The sequence below is a fragment of the Amaranthus tricolor genome, chromosome 6, assembly GCF_026212465.1.
Source record: "Amaranthus tricolor cultivar Red isolate AtriRed21 chromosome 6, ASM2621246v1, whole genome shotgun sequence".
Classification (NCBI taxonomy): domain Eukaryota; kingdom Viridiplantae; phylum Streptophyta; class Magnoliopsida; order Caryophyllales; family Amaranthaceae; genus Amaranthus; species Amaranthus tricolor.
Genome location: NC_080052.1, coordinates 25,222,320 through 25,236,129, shown reverse-complemented (window position 1 = coordinate 25,236,129; position 13,810 = coordinate 25,222,320). Strand labels below are relative to the sequence as shown.

Genomic DNA, 13,810 nt, shown 5'->3' with positions numbered 1-13,810 from the left:
AGTCTAAGTTGATGATTATAATTCTACAATAACTATACTATATTCTTATATTTTTGTTATCACAAAATGAGAAGATTGATGGTGCAAGAAAATTGATAAATTTCAATATTTGTCATCAAATAACAAAATATAAAAATGTAAAAGCCAAAGTCAATTAACAAGAGAGTTAAGTATAACTCGTTAGTTCCATTCATTTTGCCTCAATTAAAAAACAAAGATTAAAAAGTTAAATATAATGGCTAAAATAATAAAGTATTTAGAAATAAAAGAGACAATATAGAAAGTAAAAATAGTAAGATCATATCTAAAAATAAAAATAAAACAAATTCATTGAAACAAACTAAACCAAAAAAATACGGCAAATAGTGTGAAACGAAGGAGTGTATAATCGTAAACCGATCTCCCTTTATATTATAAGACTAAGCAAATGTGAGGAATCATACATATAAAAATACAAATAGCAACTAATTATCAATAAAATCAATTATTACAACACCATTCAACCTTTGCAACAAAATCTATAGATAATTATAAAATTTTGACAAGAACTAACTAGGAGGCTAATGTAGAAGGCATTTGAAAACTTTCATCCAAGTATAATAAGTAAATGGAAAAGAAAGGTCCCAAAGTAGGTGTTTCCTCTCCAAATATTCATCTCGAAAACAATTTTCGCTAATGTGCGGACCGGACCCATTTTAGCTACCGAGTCTCGAGACAAGTATGAATTGTACAACCTCGAAACTAACTAATTACACAGTAGAAGCGTTTGCGTAGAGGATGGTGAAAAACAACTCGACATCCTGTATAGATTTTATCGTTTGAACAAACTGATTAGTAGTAGGTTCATCGAGTATTACCTGGCTCGTTTGTGCAATTCGTGGTACTAGTTTCACTAATGCTATGCTTGATGACGGTGTCCCTGATCCGGATTGTTCAACAAAAATGTCGTTTACTATTGCATTCACCACTGTTTTCAAAGACACTTCTACCACGTGTGTAAACTCGTCACTGCAGAATAAAAAGGAAACACGAATCTCACTTGATTAACAACAAAACCAAATCACAACATCATACATAGCAATTGTTCCTCAGCAGCATAGAGTAAAAATGCGGTAACGGTCGCAATTGCGGTAACGAAACGGTGATGCAACGGAAGTGATGCGTTTATCGTAACGCCTAAATATTGGTCGAAATGAGAAGATATCCCTTGATACGGCTCAAAATGCGGTATTTTTACACCTTTACAACGTGGGAAATATTATTTCGTTCTTTTTAAGAACCTTTACAAAGCGGCCAACGCAATGCGATGCTGCCTTGTTTTTACACTATGCTCCACAGCAACAAATGTTGTTAATTTTCTCAATATGCATTCAAACACGGTGTATCAATTCAAACACGTATCAATTCAACAATAATTGCTATCAGCAGATCAGTAAAAAAGCATAGATGTGGTTATTCCTCAGCAGCAACAAATGTGGTTCATTTTCTCTGAAACATACGCTATATTCTTTTCCCTTTCTCGTTTCTTTAAATGTCTCAACCAATCATAGAATTCTGTGCGGAGTTTCAACTTTTGTTACAAACAGGAAAGCAGAATTTGGCCAAGCAAGAAACGGAATAAGCAAGATATTGGTACCAACACTCGAGATGTTATGCATACATGAATCAACATCAGTGTGTCAACATAATCTATTATCTTAAGGTCATTAAGCGTCTCTCACCTAGACGGAATTTTAGAAGATCAGGTGAATACAACCTTACAGCCTTACCCTTGTGATAACAAAATAATTATTTTTGATTGACCTTGATAACAAACATCATTTGCAACTTCACATAAATAAGAAATGCACATGATTTAATGAGTTGTTTTACTAAACTCCGTTATAATTCAAAACTAAAAAACTATAAATTATTGGCCCCATAGAAAACGGACATGAATCAACATTGGTGCAAAAAGTACAAATTTGACAAAGTAGAAAGCCAATGCTACAATAGTAGTCTCAATATCAATGGCCGAAGCAGATGTTTACTTGCATACCTTGATAAAACTGAGTGTGCCTCTTTCATGAGTTGATCAAATTTGGACCCATCTGCAAGAATTAAATTATTACTGCTCATGGAAGGTGTTAGGCTGGGTAATTTAGCATCCTCAGCCATCAGGTATTCGATCCAATGATGAGGCCTCCCCATGCTCATAAATGTGTAGAGTATTTGAACAACAGTTTCATGAAGAATTGACGAGTTGAAAACATCTTTCAGTTGCTTGCTGCAATGACGATCAGTTCAAACTCAATACAGATTCCAGTAGAATATGCCACCACTAAATCACATGTTCAATGAAATCTTTACAAAAAATATACCTCGTGAAATATCATTGCTCAAATTTTCAAAGTTTTCAGATAAAAAGTGAAGAACCAGCTGGTTGGTACCTAAACATATATTCAAGCTTAAGGTAATGCACTTTAATCTTCAATTTAAAGGGTGGTCAAAGTGAACTGGAACATTCGGGAAAGCTTAAGTGACATTCCAACTCCAGATTGGTCGGAATGCACACTAATGTTCCATAAGGCACAGTTATTAATAATGTAATAATAAAATTATCTGCAGTTGCTTGTGTTTCTTCTTAAAAAGCATTGAAATTGCATGATTCAAACATTCGACAAACCTCAAGCACTCATTAACAAGTTGTCTGAGACAAACAAATCAACGATGAAGTCCAAAGTGGATGCAACATGATTCTTAGGCCTTCATATAAAAACATCAAATGACAGTGAAGGGTCTATTCTTCTCGACAGAAATTTCAGTTATCTCAAGTTTAGATATGGGTTACAAGACTAAGTTCAAATAAGTTCCCGTATGGTTTTTCTGAGTTCAGTTCACAACTGCACTAAGTTCTAATTTCTGACAAGAATTAGCAACTAACAACTGCCAACAGATCCATTATAAAGAGCAAGAGAATAATTGACAAAAAGGAAAAAAACTCTCAAGTGGGAGCCACTTAATGACATTGGGGTAATGGAATAATGTTGTTGACAGGAGCATCTCAAAGTATACACCTTTTTTACTCATAAAGCGAAGCGAATAGGGAAAACAACACTACAAAATGGCAAGAGTGGGTAAACAAGTAACAAGATCATGTTAACACGTGAAATACATGGAAGAGATCAGATTATCGTATGAGAAAAACATGAGTTCAGTTGAAATGGCCTGGAAAATGTGGAGATACACCATGTAAGAACAACAATTTCTGCTATACAGAATCAACATGGCCTCTTGATGAGATAAACATTATGAGAAACAAACAGAATGCTTCTTTTCTCTTCATTTTTGATGCACATTAATTGATCATCACAGCTAAAAAACTTTGAGCAGCTCCTATCATGCAATAATATTAAAATGGTACTTTGGAATACTTGGATGGATACATAAAGGCTAAAATATGTCATGAGTGAACAACCGGTCCAACCGGTCCTCAAGACTTACCATAGGAGAAATAAAAAGAGTGGGACAGCTATCATGTAAATGTCAGTCTTTAGAATTATTTTGATGAGGTGTCTTAGTGAGTCTTGTGTTGACTCCTATATAAGACCAACATTGTACATATTCTGATTTGGGAAATAAGAAATAAAAGAAAGGATTGGATTAGGAGCTGCCTATATCGTGTGTGGTGTTTGTCTCTTCTTTTCTTAGTTTTCTTGTTTGATTACTCACCTTAGCAAATTGCAGACATTGACAGAAGCAATCTGCCATAAATAACCATCGTGCAACACCACTCTCCAAACACATCAAAAGAAACACTTTCAAGAAATTTTATTAGGCCCTTTTCCTAAGGTCATACAGAAAAAAAATAAGCATCACATCATTATACAACAGAAAACTCACTTTTTCAAAATTTCTGCTGCAGCAGCCTGCATATTGAAAATTAAAGCAGGCAAGCCGTGGCTAGCCAGATAATCAGCCTTTGCCAAAAAGTTTTGTTCATCATCCTGATCAGTGAAAGTAGCTTCTTCCTGCAGATTAAAAGACATATGATTACCCCCTTTCTTTCATATGTCATTTCATCAAGATATAATGTTTGGGTTTCTTCTTAATGATACTTAAAAAGTATATTAACGATAATGGCGACCTCAACAACTGTGCATGGACAGAACCAATAACAAGACAGCACAAATTCTAATCTAATACCTCAAAAAATGACCACCAAAGTTAAGCATCAAAAAATATGAGAACAACCTAGACAAATGCCAAACTTTAACGACAGCCAAAGTGGAAAAGGTAGCTCCCCACCTGCTCATGTGATCGACATAAGTCATATTTTAGGATCTTACTTCAGCATTGCTTGTAAATCATAAATGATTCGACCCATTATAACTCAAAATTCTTGAGGTTCCTAAGCATGCACCAGTGTTGGAATTACAATTGAAATGATATTTGCCAAACAACTTTATGAAAACTCTTAAGTTTTTAAAAACAAATGGAAAGGGAAACATACAACGAGGAAAATGAAGATAGGATAAATATAGGCAAGGTTCTAGATTTGGAGACCAAGAAAGAACATGGTGCAAGGAGCATCTTAAATCATAGGGCCCTAAGATGTAAGGTAAATATTAAGTGTTTACTTGAGATCAAATGGGTAAGATAAAAGGAAAGGACTATTTGTCATGGAAATATAAGTTGTGATAACCAAGACAAGATAACTTATGAAATATTATCAATGATAGATTAGCTAATGTAGTTGAAATCTATATTACATTGATGTCAAAGTCATACCCTCAGATACAATAATGCCAAAGCCTTGTATGGTGAAACGAGTTAAGCATAAAAACTATAAAACTTTAGTACATAATAGAGAAATTAACGATAGATGGAGGGATATTTTAACAAGTTGTTCAACTAAAATGAGGGAGGTGTTACGCAAACCTTAGTTTTAAAAAACACGCCTAGGAGTGCCCAAGGCGTTAGGGCGTGAGGCGTGAGGTGTGAAGTGTAAGGGGTAAGGTGTAAGGCGTGAGGCGTGTGCGGGCTATGAATGGGTGCTTTGATAGGGCTATGCGAGGCAATTCCTTAAAGTGAGCGTCTTAGAGCGTGTTTTGCGAGCACCACAAGGCTCAAAGCATATTGAGTCTTTTGTTCTTAGCCTCAAAAGAAGTCCATTTGATATGGCCAACCCAAGACGCATGTTTTAACTCCTCTTCTAATCTTCTTTATTTACCCATAAGAATGTCCACACGCGGTTTCACCTAGAGCTCTCTAGTGACCCTTAGCACCATAAAATACCTCGTGCCTTTTACTAACTGAAGAGAATGAAAAAGAATTCGAATATTAGAGGTCAAAAGTTGGTCATGGTGGCATGAAGTGTGATACAAAGTCAGAAAAGATACAAAAAAACACAGAAGCATGGTAACATAAATGTAATCAACAAACATAATCTTCTTTAATGAAGGTTCAACTACCTCTAATTACATTGCCACTCTTTCCCTTTTAAGCTCCCCCCAAAACCTCTACTATGGATCCATGACTCTCAAGTCTCAAGTCCTCACTAGAATTCCCATCATTAAAAATTCCTCAACACACAGAAGCAATAACCCCAAAACTAGATTCAACCAACTCCACAGTCCATCCAACCAATTTCAACAACATCCCTCACCAGCTTGGTCCAATGACCTTTCCCCAAACCATCAACTTGACCAATGTCCAGAAAATTTCGGCCACAAGCATAATCATAAACTGCTGCCTTCCAAAGTAGCTGCAACCGACCATAAACCCACCTTAAAAAGAACAAAGCACCAGAAACCAAGGTGACAGCTTGTTTGATCATTGAGGACAGGCTTTAACCTATGGCAGAGTATCACTGCTTTTGCATAGCCAACATTATATCTAAAGCCTATATTTTGAATTCAGTAACAATTAGCAATGGAGGTATACTGCAGGAGACAATAAATAAGACAATGATGCTAAAGGCTCAAATTCATTAATGCACAACTTATTGAGGTCTACAAGTAGGTGAAGATGATCAAAAGAAACAACAAACAAGAGTGGCAGAATTGCCGAAGAAATGACAGAAATTATTTGTTTTGGAACTGCAAACATCAAAAAGGACATCAAAATCCATTCCACCTTGGAACCAGACACAACACATAATTAACACAACTGGATTTTGGTTCTTCCTGTTTCTCTATTTCCCTTCCTTTCTTTCTAGAATCCATTGTTTTCCCTTCACTGAATTAATTGTCACATTTTTCCAGGAGCAAGTACATTTTGAGAGTTATGGGAAAACGTACAAGAGCAACACTTGGAGGAATGCAGACGGGCAGAAGTTAATATGCACAGAACCACCAAGATAACTAGTTGGCCATCAAGTCAAGCTCAACAAGGATAAAAGAGCTTCTTTACAAAGGAAGATATAGTAAAACGCGTAATAGCATCAACGCAAGAGAATGAGGCAATTAGAAAAACAAAGATAAATACTGAACAGAAATCAGTAAAGAGAACAAAACAAACAACGACAAAGCTATAAAGCCAATTCATTGATCATTTAAGTGACTAGCCTATGCCATTTATCAAACCTGTAAGCCTCAAAAACATGAAATGAACTTTCAAAAACAACCCTAAATAGCCAAAGAAGGTGATATACTAGATAAAAATCATACTTGCAAATCCAAAGAATACACACATAACAACCTACCTCATTAGATAATCAATATCTTCCTTTCCACCAAATCCTTTAAAAATGTATTATCTTTGCAAGGTTCAATAGTTGCAAAGAATTATATTCTTTTGGATAGTGAGTAGAGTTCAACAAAATTGTGTTAGAGTACTTTCCACATGCCTAGTAGTGGAACATGGCTTTACACAATTGCGTATAAAACTAGCAAAATGTACTTATCAGTTGATAACAAAGTAATACAGCTATGGCAAGATGTCAAATCAATGGTTTTGGAAGATTGCACTCTACTTCCTTACATTTCTGAACACACTCGGTGCATTTTCAAACAAGTGTCTAAGACAGTTAGCATTTCCATTACTACAAGGTAACACCATGCATAACAACCCTAACCCATAATATAAAAAGCATCAATATGCAATCCATCATTTAGTTGTTCTATGTTATGCAGAAATATACATCTAGAGAAAAAAAATCCAGGAAACAATGTAACATGTATCAACAACCTTACTTGGAGTCTTGTAGTGAAAAACATATTTGAACAATGAACATATATAAGAAACCAACACTTACAATCAAGGGAGAGCTTTCCTGAGATCTTGCAATATCAATGTACAGATGTCGTCCCAATATGTTCACTTGTACTCTAACAAATAAGCTAATCATAGTAACCGACCAAAGTGATAAAACCATTTTGGTAAAACCTAGTAAAACAAAGCTTCCACTTAGAGATAAGAACAAAATCACTTAACAATCACAAATACAAAGCAATAAACCAAAGATAACATACTCAGTACTTTGAGTTTATCCCATAATTCCAATTTCTCCGGAAGAGTCATAACATCCTTTCCTTGTTTCAGTATCTCAGTCAATACTGACAAATTTAACTCCTCATTTATCCGATTGCTTAAGTAATGCATAGCACGAGGCAACGTCGTTGTGTCAGCTATTCTTTGAATGGTCTCAAAATGATATTGCATTCTACAAAGTATAATTAGAACTTCAAACACTCAAAACCCAATAACAAGCTTTTCACCACAATAAAAAGAAAAAAAAATCTTAACTGAGCCTTAATCCTTTCATCATGTTCCCGTTCAGCAGCCAGTTCCACGGCCACTTCATCAAGGCGTCGCTTATGAGCATCATATAGCTTGTATAAAAAATACCCACTTCCAGCAATTCCCAATGTAACAAAAACCTTCTTCTTATGCCTACTCCAAAGACTCCTAATAAGCACAAATGACCCACACAAGTGTAAGGAAACTAAAGCACAAAACAATGTCAATTCAACAATCATGAATCAAAAAGACCACAGAATAAGATAACCCCTTTAGCCATTTACCCTTAACCACAAGCATCAATGCATATATTCAATCAAGAGAAAAGAATCATCTATTTAACTACAAACATTATAAAACTATAAAAAAAAAGGGAAATCAATAACAGATGTGAAAGAGGAGTAGAAGCAAACCTGAAGGAAAACATGATTGAGATGCTAGGAAGACGAGTCAGCCATAATCAAGGTTCCGTGAAAATTGTACGGGAGATGATGATGGAAGTATCAGGAGAAGAGAGAGAAAGTGAGATTTGGAAACTGTGTGCTATTTTCCGACGGTAAGTGGTGGAGAGAAAGAGGTTAAGAGATTTTCCGAAGTCGGGCCTTCGATTACCGGATTAACCCTTCGGAGGCGTTAGGCACAATTAGTGTTCAAAACAATTTGATGATTTATATTTATTAGACTATTTAACTGAGTTTGACTTTATTCGACTTAAAATGATTTTTATTTAAAGTATATAAAAATTAAGGCGGACACAATACTTAATTTTAAACTGGTCTGAAAATCTAATGATCTAAATAAACACCTCTGACATATTTATAGCATCTAAGAAGAATATTTGAGCAAATCAATAAAAAGACATTAAAAAATACAAATATGTGAATTATATTATAAAAGTTAAAATGTATGAGAATTATATAAACAATATGAATAATCGCCAAAATAAAAATATAGACGAATTAAAATAAAAAATGTAATGAACTCACTGATGAAACACTTGTAGTAATTTTTCTAGTTATCAGTAATTTTTTTTAAGATACGATAACTAAGGGATTTAATCTCTAAATAATGTTTAAATTGTTTCAACATTTAAATATATACAAATTATAAAATTAATTTTATGTATCATTTATATAGGTTAAAATTAACTTCAATTTTACTCAATTTAACACCATTATTATCATTAGGTCATTATTAAAATGCTATTGACAATAGTGATTTTCTTTATTGTAAGAAGTTGACTCTTTGGGCATATTTTTTTATTAAATCACCAAAAAAATCAAGCACAAAACAAAAAGACTTTTCTTTTAAGCGAATAGAAGCAAAAGTTAGACTTTTGTAGATCTTTTATCTGAGATGTCTAAAAATTGACCTTCTAAAAACAATTTTTTTCTGAAAAAATTATAATCAAAAGTAATTGAACAAAATTTAATTTGACTTTTTCAACGAAATTTCTTATTCACATCTAACCGCCAACAAAGCTTGATCAGAGGTTGGACACTAAGACCTTTATTTTCGAAACACATTCTTGTAAGAGACTGAGAGGTGTTCTTTTTAAGAGATTATTTTTAATTGGGTTGGCCCAAAAAGAAAAATATAGTGTAAGTTTTTCAGTAGTCATTAAGAATATTATAAGTAGACATTTGAAATTTGTAAGTACTTAAGTACTAACTCGGTGGACATTAAAATATATAGTATGTAGACATTAAAAATATTGTAGGCATTAAGAATATGGTAAGTAGGCTACTATTAGTAGTAGGCTAAGTTTCTATGTAGGCATTAACAATACTATAAGTTGATATTTTAAGTACTTTTTTCGTGGACATTAAATATATTGTAAGTAGACATTAAGAATAATGTAAATATGCATTAAAAATATAATAACTATACATTAAAATTTAATGGATTTGGTGAAATTACTTGCCAAAAATTAAATTAAACTAAATTTTTAAATTTTTTATTAAAAAGTTATTTTTTGATCACATGAGTTTCCTTGTGTAAAACAACAAAAAAGAAGTAGCCAATAGATTAGTGGCAAAAGGGTTTGGAGAACAGGAGAAGTACTTGATAGTTGATCGGAGGAAGAACAATGGAGGACGATGAAGGAGGACCAAGATTAAGCAAGAGATTTTCAGATAAAGGTGAGGTTGATTACAAGACCAAATCTGGAACTGCTTGGAGCCATTCCTATCTTAATCAAAAACCATGGCATCCTCTTTCTTACCCTAATCAACGCCGTAAATGGATTGCCGAACAAACCCATGCTCAGCGTCAACGCCGCGCCGACGAAATTGCTCGCGAGGTGTTTCTCTTTCAATTCTCTGTTCAATCTCTGATTATTGTTTGTTTCTTCGATTCAATTTCTCATTTGTGCTGTTTTCAGTATGCGCAAGAGCAAGATTTTCTTCGCCAAAAGTCGTTACTTTCTCAGAAAGAGAAAGAAAAGGTGGATATAATGCAAGCTGTTAGTTTTATGTACGTTCGCCCACCTGGGTACAATGCTGAAAGTGCTAAAGCTGCTGAGATTGCTGATGAGAGAAGGAATATTGGGGATTCTCACCCAATTGATGCTTCTTCTTCAATGTATGAATCTTACCCTAATCTATTTATGGGTGTTGTCTTTATTGATTTTAATTGTGCTTTCAGTTTCTGGGTTCAGGCCGCAAGAAGCTTCTGTTCCTGTTAAGGAAGAGAGGAAGAAATCAAGACCTAAGGATGTTTTTGGAAGGACTTTACCCACTGAAGAAGAATTTGCTGTTCTTAAGAATGCTCCCAGGTATAATTTCAACTATCTATCATATTCCGTTACCCTCAATGCCATTGAGTGGATCCACCTAGGTGGGGTTTTGTGGTCGAATGTGCACAACCATATTCATGCTGTTTCCAATTGACCCTTACCAATATCATCCAAAATTCAGTGATTAAATGATTCATTTTAAAATAATTCAGTATAATCTGAAACCAAAGCTATCGAATTATATTTTCATTACTGCTATACTAATGCTTTGGATGTGTTGTAGTTACAACAACATCCCATTACCCATGCCATTAGTGGTTTTTGACCATTCCAATGTGAAAATTCTAGGTTGGAGACTGGTGTTACTGGTAGGGTTAAGCCATTTGCCGTAGAAGTACGCAATGTTAAGTGTGTAAGATGTGGTAACTTTGGGCACCAAAGCGGAGATCGTGAATGTCCATTAAAAGATGCTATAATGCCAAATGAAGAGAGTAGGCTGAAGAGAGATGACCCCCTGACAGCTATCATGGCACACATGGATCCAAGTGAGGTGAGTCATGGTGTGAATGTTCGATCTTTATTTTCTTTAAATGTGTTTTGGGAACTTCTAGTTGTTTTTTCAATGGATTTTTACTTTGCTATGTAAGGTTCCTAGGCAATATCATTTAATTGTTTTTGGTATCAAATTTAGGGAAGCTATACTAGCTGTTTGGTATTATGTTAGGTTTTTATCTAATTATGTTTATCTTTCACTCATAGTTACATCGTTAGCTTTTCTTTTCTGGAATTTTTATAGCTGTTTCAGTATGATAATAGGAAGGGATCATTCTTATTTATATAATTTAGATGGAATGGGTTTTGGAATTTGTTTCTTCGGCCTTATTTGGTTCTTCCTACATTGGTTTCAAGATTGCAACTAAGCTAGGTGCCAAATAGTCTAGGTTATAGTTGTTAGGTGTCTTATGTCTAGGTTAGGTTTTTATTTGGGCAATGTTTCCTTCACTCTTAATGGCGTGTCTATATATTATTGTGATTTGTGTTTTTCTTTTTGGGAATTTTTTACATTGTTTTATTATTAGTTATACGATCTTATATGCAGGGAACATTCTACTTTAATATTTACACAGAATGACTTTTGGAAATCGTTTGTTGCGCCGTAAGTGTTTTTACATTATCATTATATGAGTGAAACAACCTTATCTTGGTCCTGGATTGCAAGATTGCCACAAGTTAGGTGCTAAAGTATCTAGACTATAGTTATTAGGCGTCTAGATTAGGTTTTTATTTGTATTATGATTATCATCAATGATACTAATCTTTGTGATTGATCTTATATGATGAGAGCATTCTACTTTATTATATACCGAACAAATTTTGCAAATCATTTTTTCAGCCGTATTTGGTTGTTCATTATCATTATCTGGTGTCTACTGTCTTGCTTCAGAATTCAGAAAGGATTATGGCCAGCCTGATCTAGCTAACTGTTACAAGTTTGTCAGAAATGAATACCTCGTTCTCAATGCGTTGATGTATTGCATCTCTTAATACACATTGCTTCTCGTGTAACCTTTGGGTCAAATGTATTCATTTTAGTACCACATTGTCTTGATGTCGCCTTTTCTCGTTGTCAGCCTCTGAAGTGGGAGTTGAAGCAGAAACCTGGCATCAGCCCTCCACGTGGTGGATTTCAGATAGATGATCCCAACCAGCAAATAGTTGCTGAGGACATATTTGACGAGTATGGAGGTATAGAGACATCAGTTTGGTTTGTGCAGACCCTGTTGTGCATTTCAATTTAAATGGTTTTAATGATTATTAATTTGTTTTACATATTATGCAGGATTTCTCGGCGGGGATCTACCAGAGTTGCTGACTAGTTTGTCCTCCAGAAAGAACAAAAGGAAGTCGAAAAGTAAACGTCATAAGAATAAGCCGTTTAGAGAAGACACATCTTTAGATAGTGATGAAAAAAGAAGCTCAAAGATGAAATCTAAAAGCAAAAGTCAACAGGAGTCGCGACGAAATCGTGAAAGGAATGGTCCTACTTCGGATGATGAGGGTAGTCAAAGGAGTCCAAAAAATAAAGTAAAAAGTAGTAGTAAGCATAAGAAGCGAGCATTGCATCAGATTAGTGATAGCGATAGCGATGATTCTACTTCTGGTAGCTACGAGCGCAAAAGGAGAAGAAAAAAAGACTTGCGCGACAAGAAAAGGAACAATAAAGATTCTTCTCCTTCAAGTATTTCAGAAGAGTCTAATGACGGGAGCTATTATGGTAAGCGTCGACATAAGGATTCACGTCATTTAGAATATAGTCGTAGGAAGTTGAAAGAATCGCGTGAAGAGGACTATTATGACAATAAAAGGAAGTCAATCAGAGAAAGAAGAACATACAAGAACCAGAGGAGTCGGCATAATGATTCTGAATGTAGTTCATCTGACAAATCGGAATCTGAGAGACACACGAGTAAATCCAAGCATTCTTATTCATGAAAGGGCTTTGATTCTGTAGATCATTCTAGAAGTCTGCAGCACTTATGATCCATAATGAAGAACATTTGGGTCCGAAGTAGAAGGCATATGGCAGTAACTGAAGTGTCATACAACATTCTGGCAACTTTCTACATTTAGCATCAAGACAATCTGAAGAGCCGGATGGAAGTGTGGTATTTGCTGGGCATTTGCTGGTGAAGCTCATTCTCAATGGAATAAATCGAGACAACTTGGGAATTCACTGAATGTGAAGTTAATGATTTTATTTGTCACACTTGAGGCTGTCGGGCGAGACAGATGATTTGTTTGTGTGGACTCTGGACTGGAATGAAATATTGTTTGAAAGTCAAGTTCATCTTCAGCTTAGGCATGGTGTTTTATTTTAAAGTAGATTTTGTTCCTTAATAATTAATCTTAGCCATTCATTTAGTATCATAGGGTTTAAAATTACAATAGTGTTAACATCTTGATTGTTTCATTTATACATGCTTTCACGACAATGTCAAAGTCTTGATCCCCTGATATTAGATCGACTGTATAAACTGAAATGAAATAACTTCACGCATTATCCTCATTAGTTTATTTGTTGTGAATTGTTAATTGTTGTATGTATTTAATATTTTCAATTTTAATCTTCCATTTATTCTTGTTTATAGTTTACTTTGTACAAGATTACTCTTTTGCTTAACTCTTAAATCAATCAACATTTATGTTGATTCAAATCTCAAAAGAAAGACAAAAGAATCGAATTTTATCTCAATTGGCGTAAATACTACATTTGCCAGGTAAGGTTCTGAGATTAAATCTCATCTTACTCTACTCTTTCCTCAGCCTACCCTTTAATCAAAAAAGAAATTT

General features: G+C 34.5%; 2 protein-coding genes across 3 annotated transcripts; one reads left to right on the top strand and one right to left on the bottom strand.

The window, feature by feature from the left end:
* Positions 1 to 368: 368 nt before the first annotated feature.
* LOC130815156 (peroxisome biogenesis protein 3-2-like) lies at positions 369 to 8,431 on the bottom strand. Its single transcript, XM_057681526.1, has 7 exons — positions 8,136 to 8,431; positions 7,729 to 7,890; positions 7,455 to 7,645; positions 7,238 to 7,368; positions 3,883 to 4,010; positions 2,039 to 2,266; positions 369 to 1,008 (listed from the first exon to the last, which is right to left on the bottom strand). Exons 1-7 carry the CDS (start codon positions 8,147 to 8,149, stop codon positions 750 to 752), a joined length of 1,113 nt encoding a protein of 370 aa, XP_057537509.1. The 5' UTR covers positions 8,150 to 8,431; the 3' UTR covers positions 369 to 749.
* Positions 8,432 to 9,682: 1,251 nt separating this feature from the next.
* On the top strand, positions 9,683 to 13,624 carry LOC130815167 (uncharacterized zinc finger CCHC domain-containing protein At4g19190). Of its 2 annotated transcripts, XM_057681545.1 has the most exons (6): positions 9,683 to 10,024; positions 10,106 to 10,305; positions 10,382 to 10,498; positions 10,808 to 11,009; positions 12,091 to 12,205; positions 12,300 to 13,619. In XM_057681545.1, exons 1-6 carry the CDS (start codon positions 9,812 to 9,814, stop codon positions 12,950 to 12,952), a joined length of 1,500 nt encoding a protein of 499 aa, XP_057537528.1. In that variant the 5' UTR covers positions 9,683 to 9,811; the 3' UTR covers positions 12,953 to 13,619. The 2 variants fall into 2 exon arrangements, with proteins under 2 accessions (XP_057537528.1, XP_057537527.1); XM_057681544.1 differs by having other exon boundaries at positions 9,683 to 10,305; positions 12,300 to 13,624.
* The last annotated feature ends 186 nt before the right edge of the window (positions 13,625 to 13,810 follow it).

What these genes read in the sequence shown, in the direction of transcription:
- LOC130815156 (XM_057681526.1), bottom strand. An exon ending in GCAGCAGAAATTTTGAAAAA is followed by an intron (nt 2,267 to 3,882) that starts GTGAGTTTTCTG and finishes TCGTCATTGCAG; the next exon opens with CAAGCAACTGAAAGATGTTT. An exon ending in GCACACTCAGTTTTATCAAG is followed by an intron (nt 1,009 to 2,038) that starts GTATGCAAGTAA and finishes TTTATTCTGCAG; the next exon opens with TGACGAGTTTACACACGTGG.
- LOC130815167 (XM_057681544.1), top strand. Translation starts at nt 9,812, where the DNA reads ATGGAGGACGATGAAGGAGGACCAAGATTAAGCAAGAGATTTTCAGAT. An exon ending in ATTGATGCTTCTTCTTCAAT is followed by an intron (nt 10,306 to 10,381) that starts GTATGAATCTTA and finishes TTCTGGGTTCAG; the next exon opens with GCCGCAAGAAGCTTCTGTTC. An exon ending in CATATTTGACGAGTATGGAG is followed by an intron (nt 12,206 to 12,299) that starts GTATAGAGACAT and finishes CATATTATGCAG; the next exon opens with GATTTCTCGGCGGGGATCTA.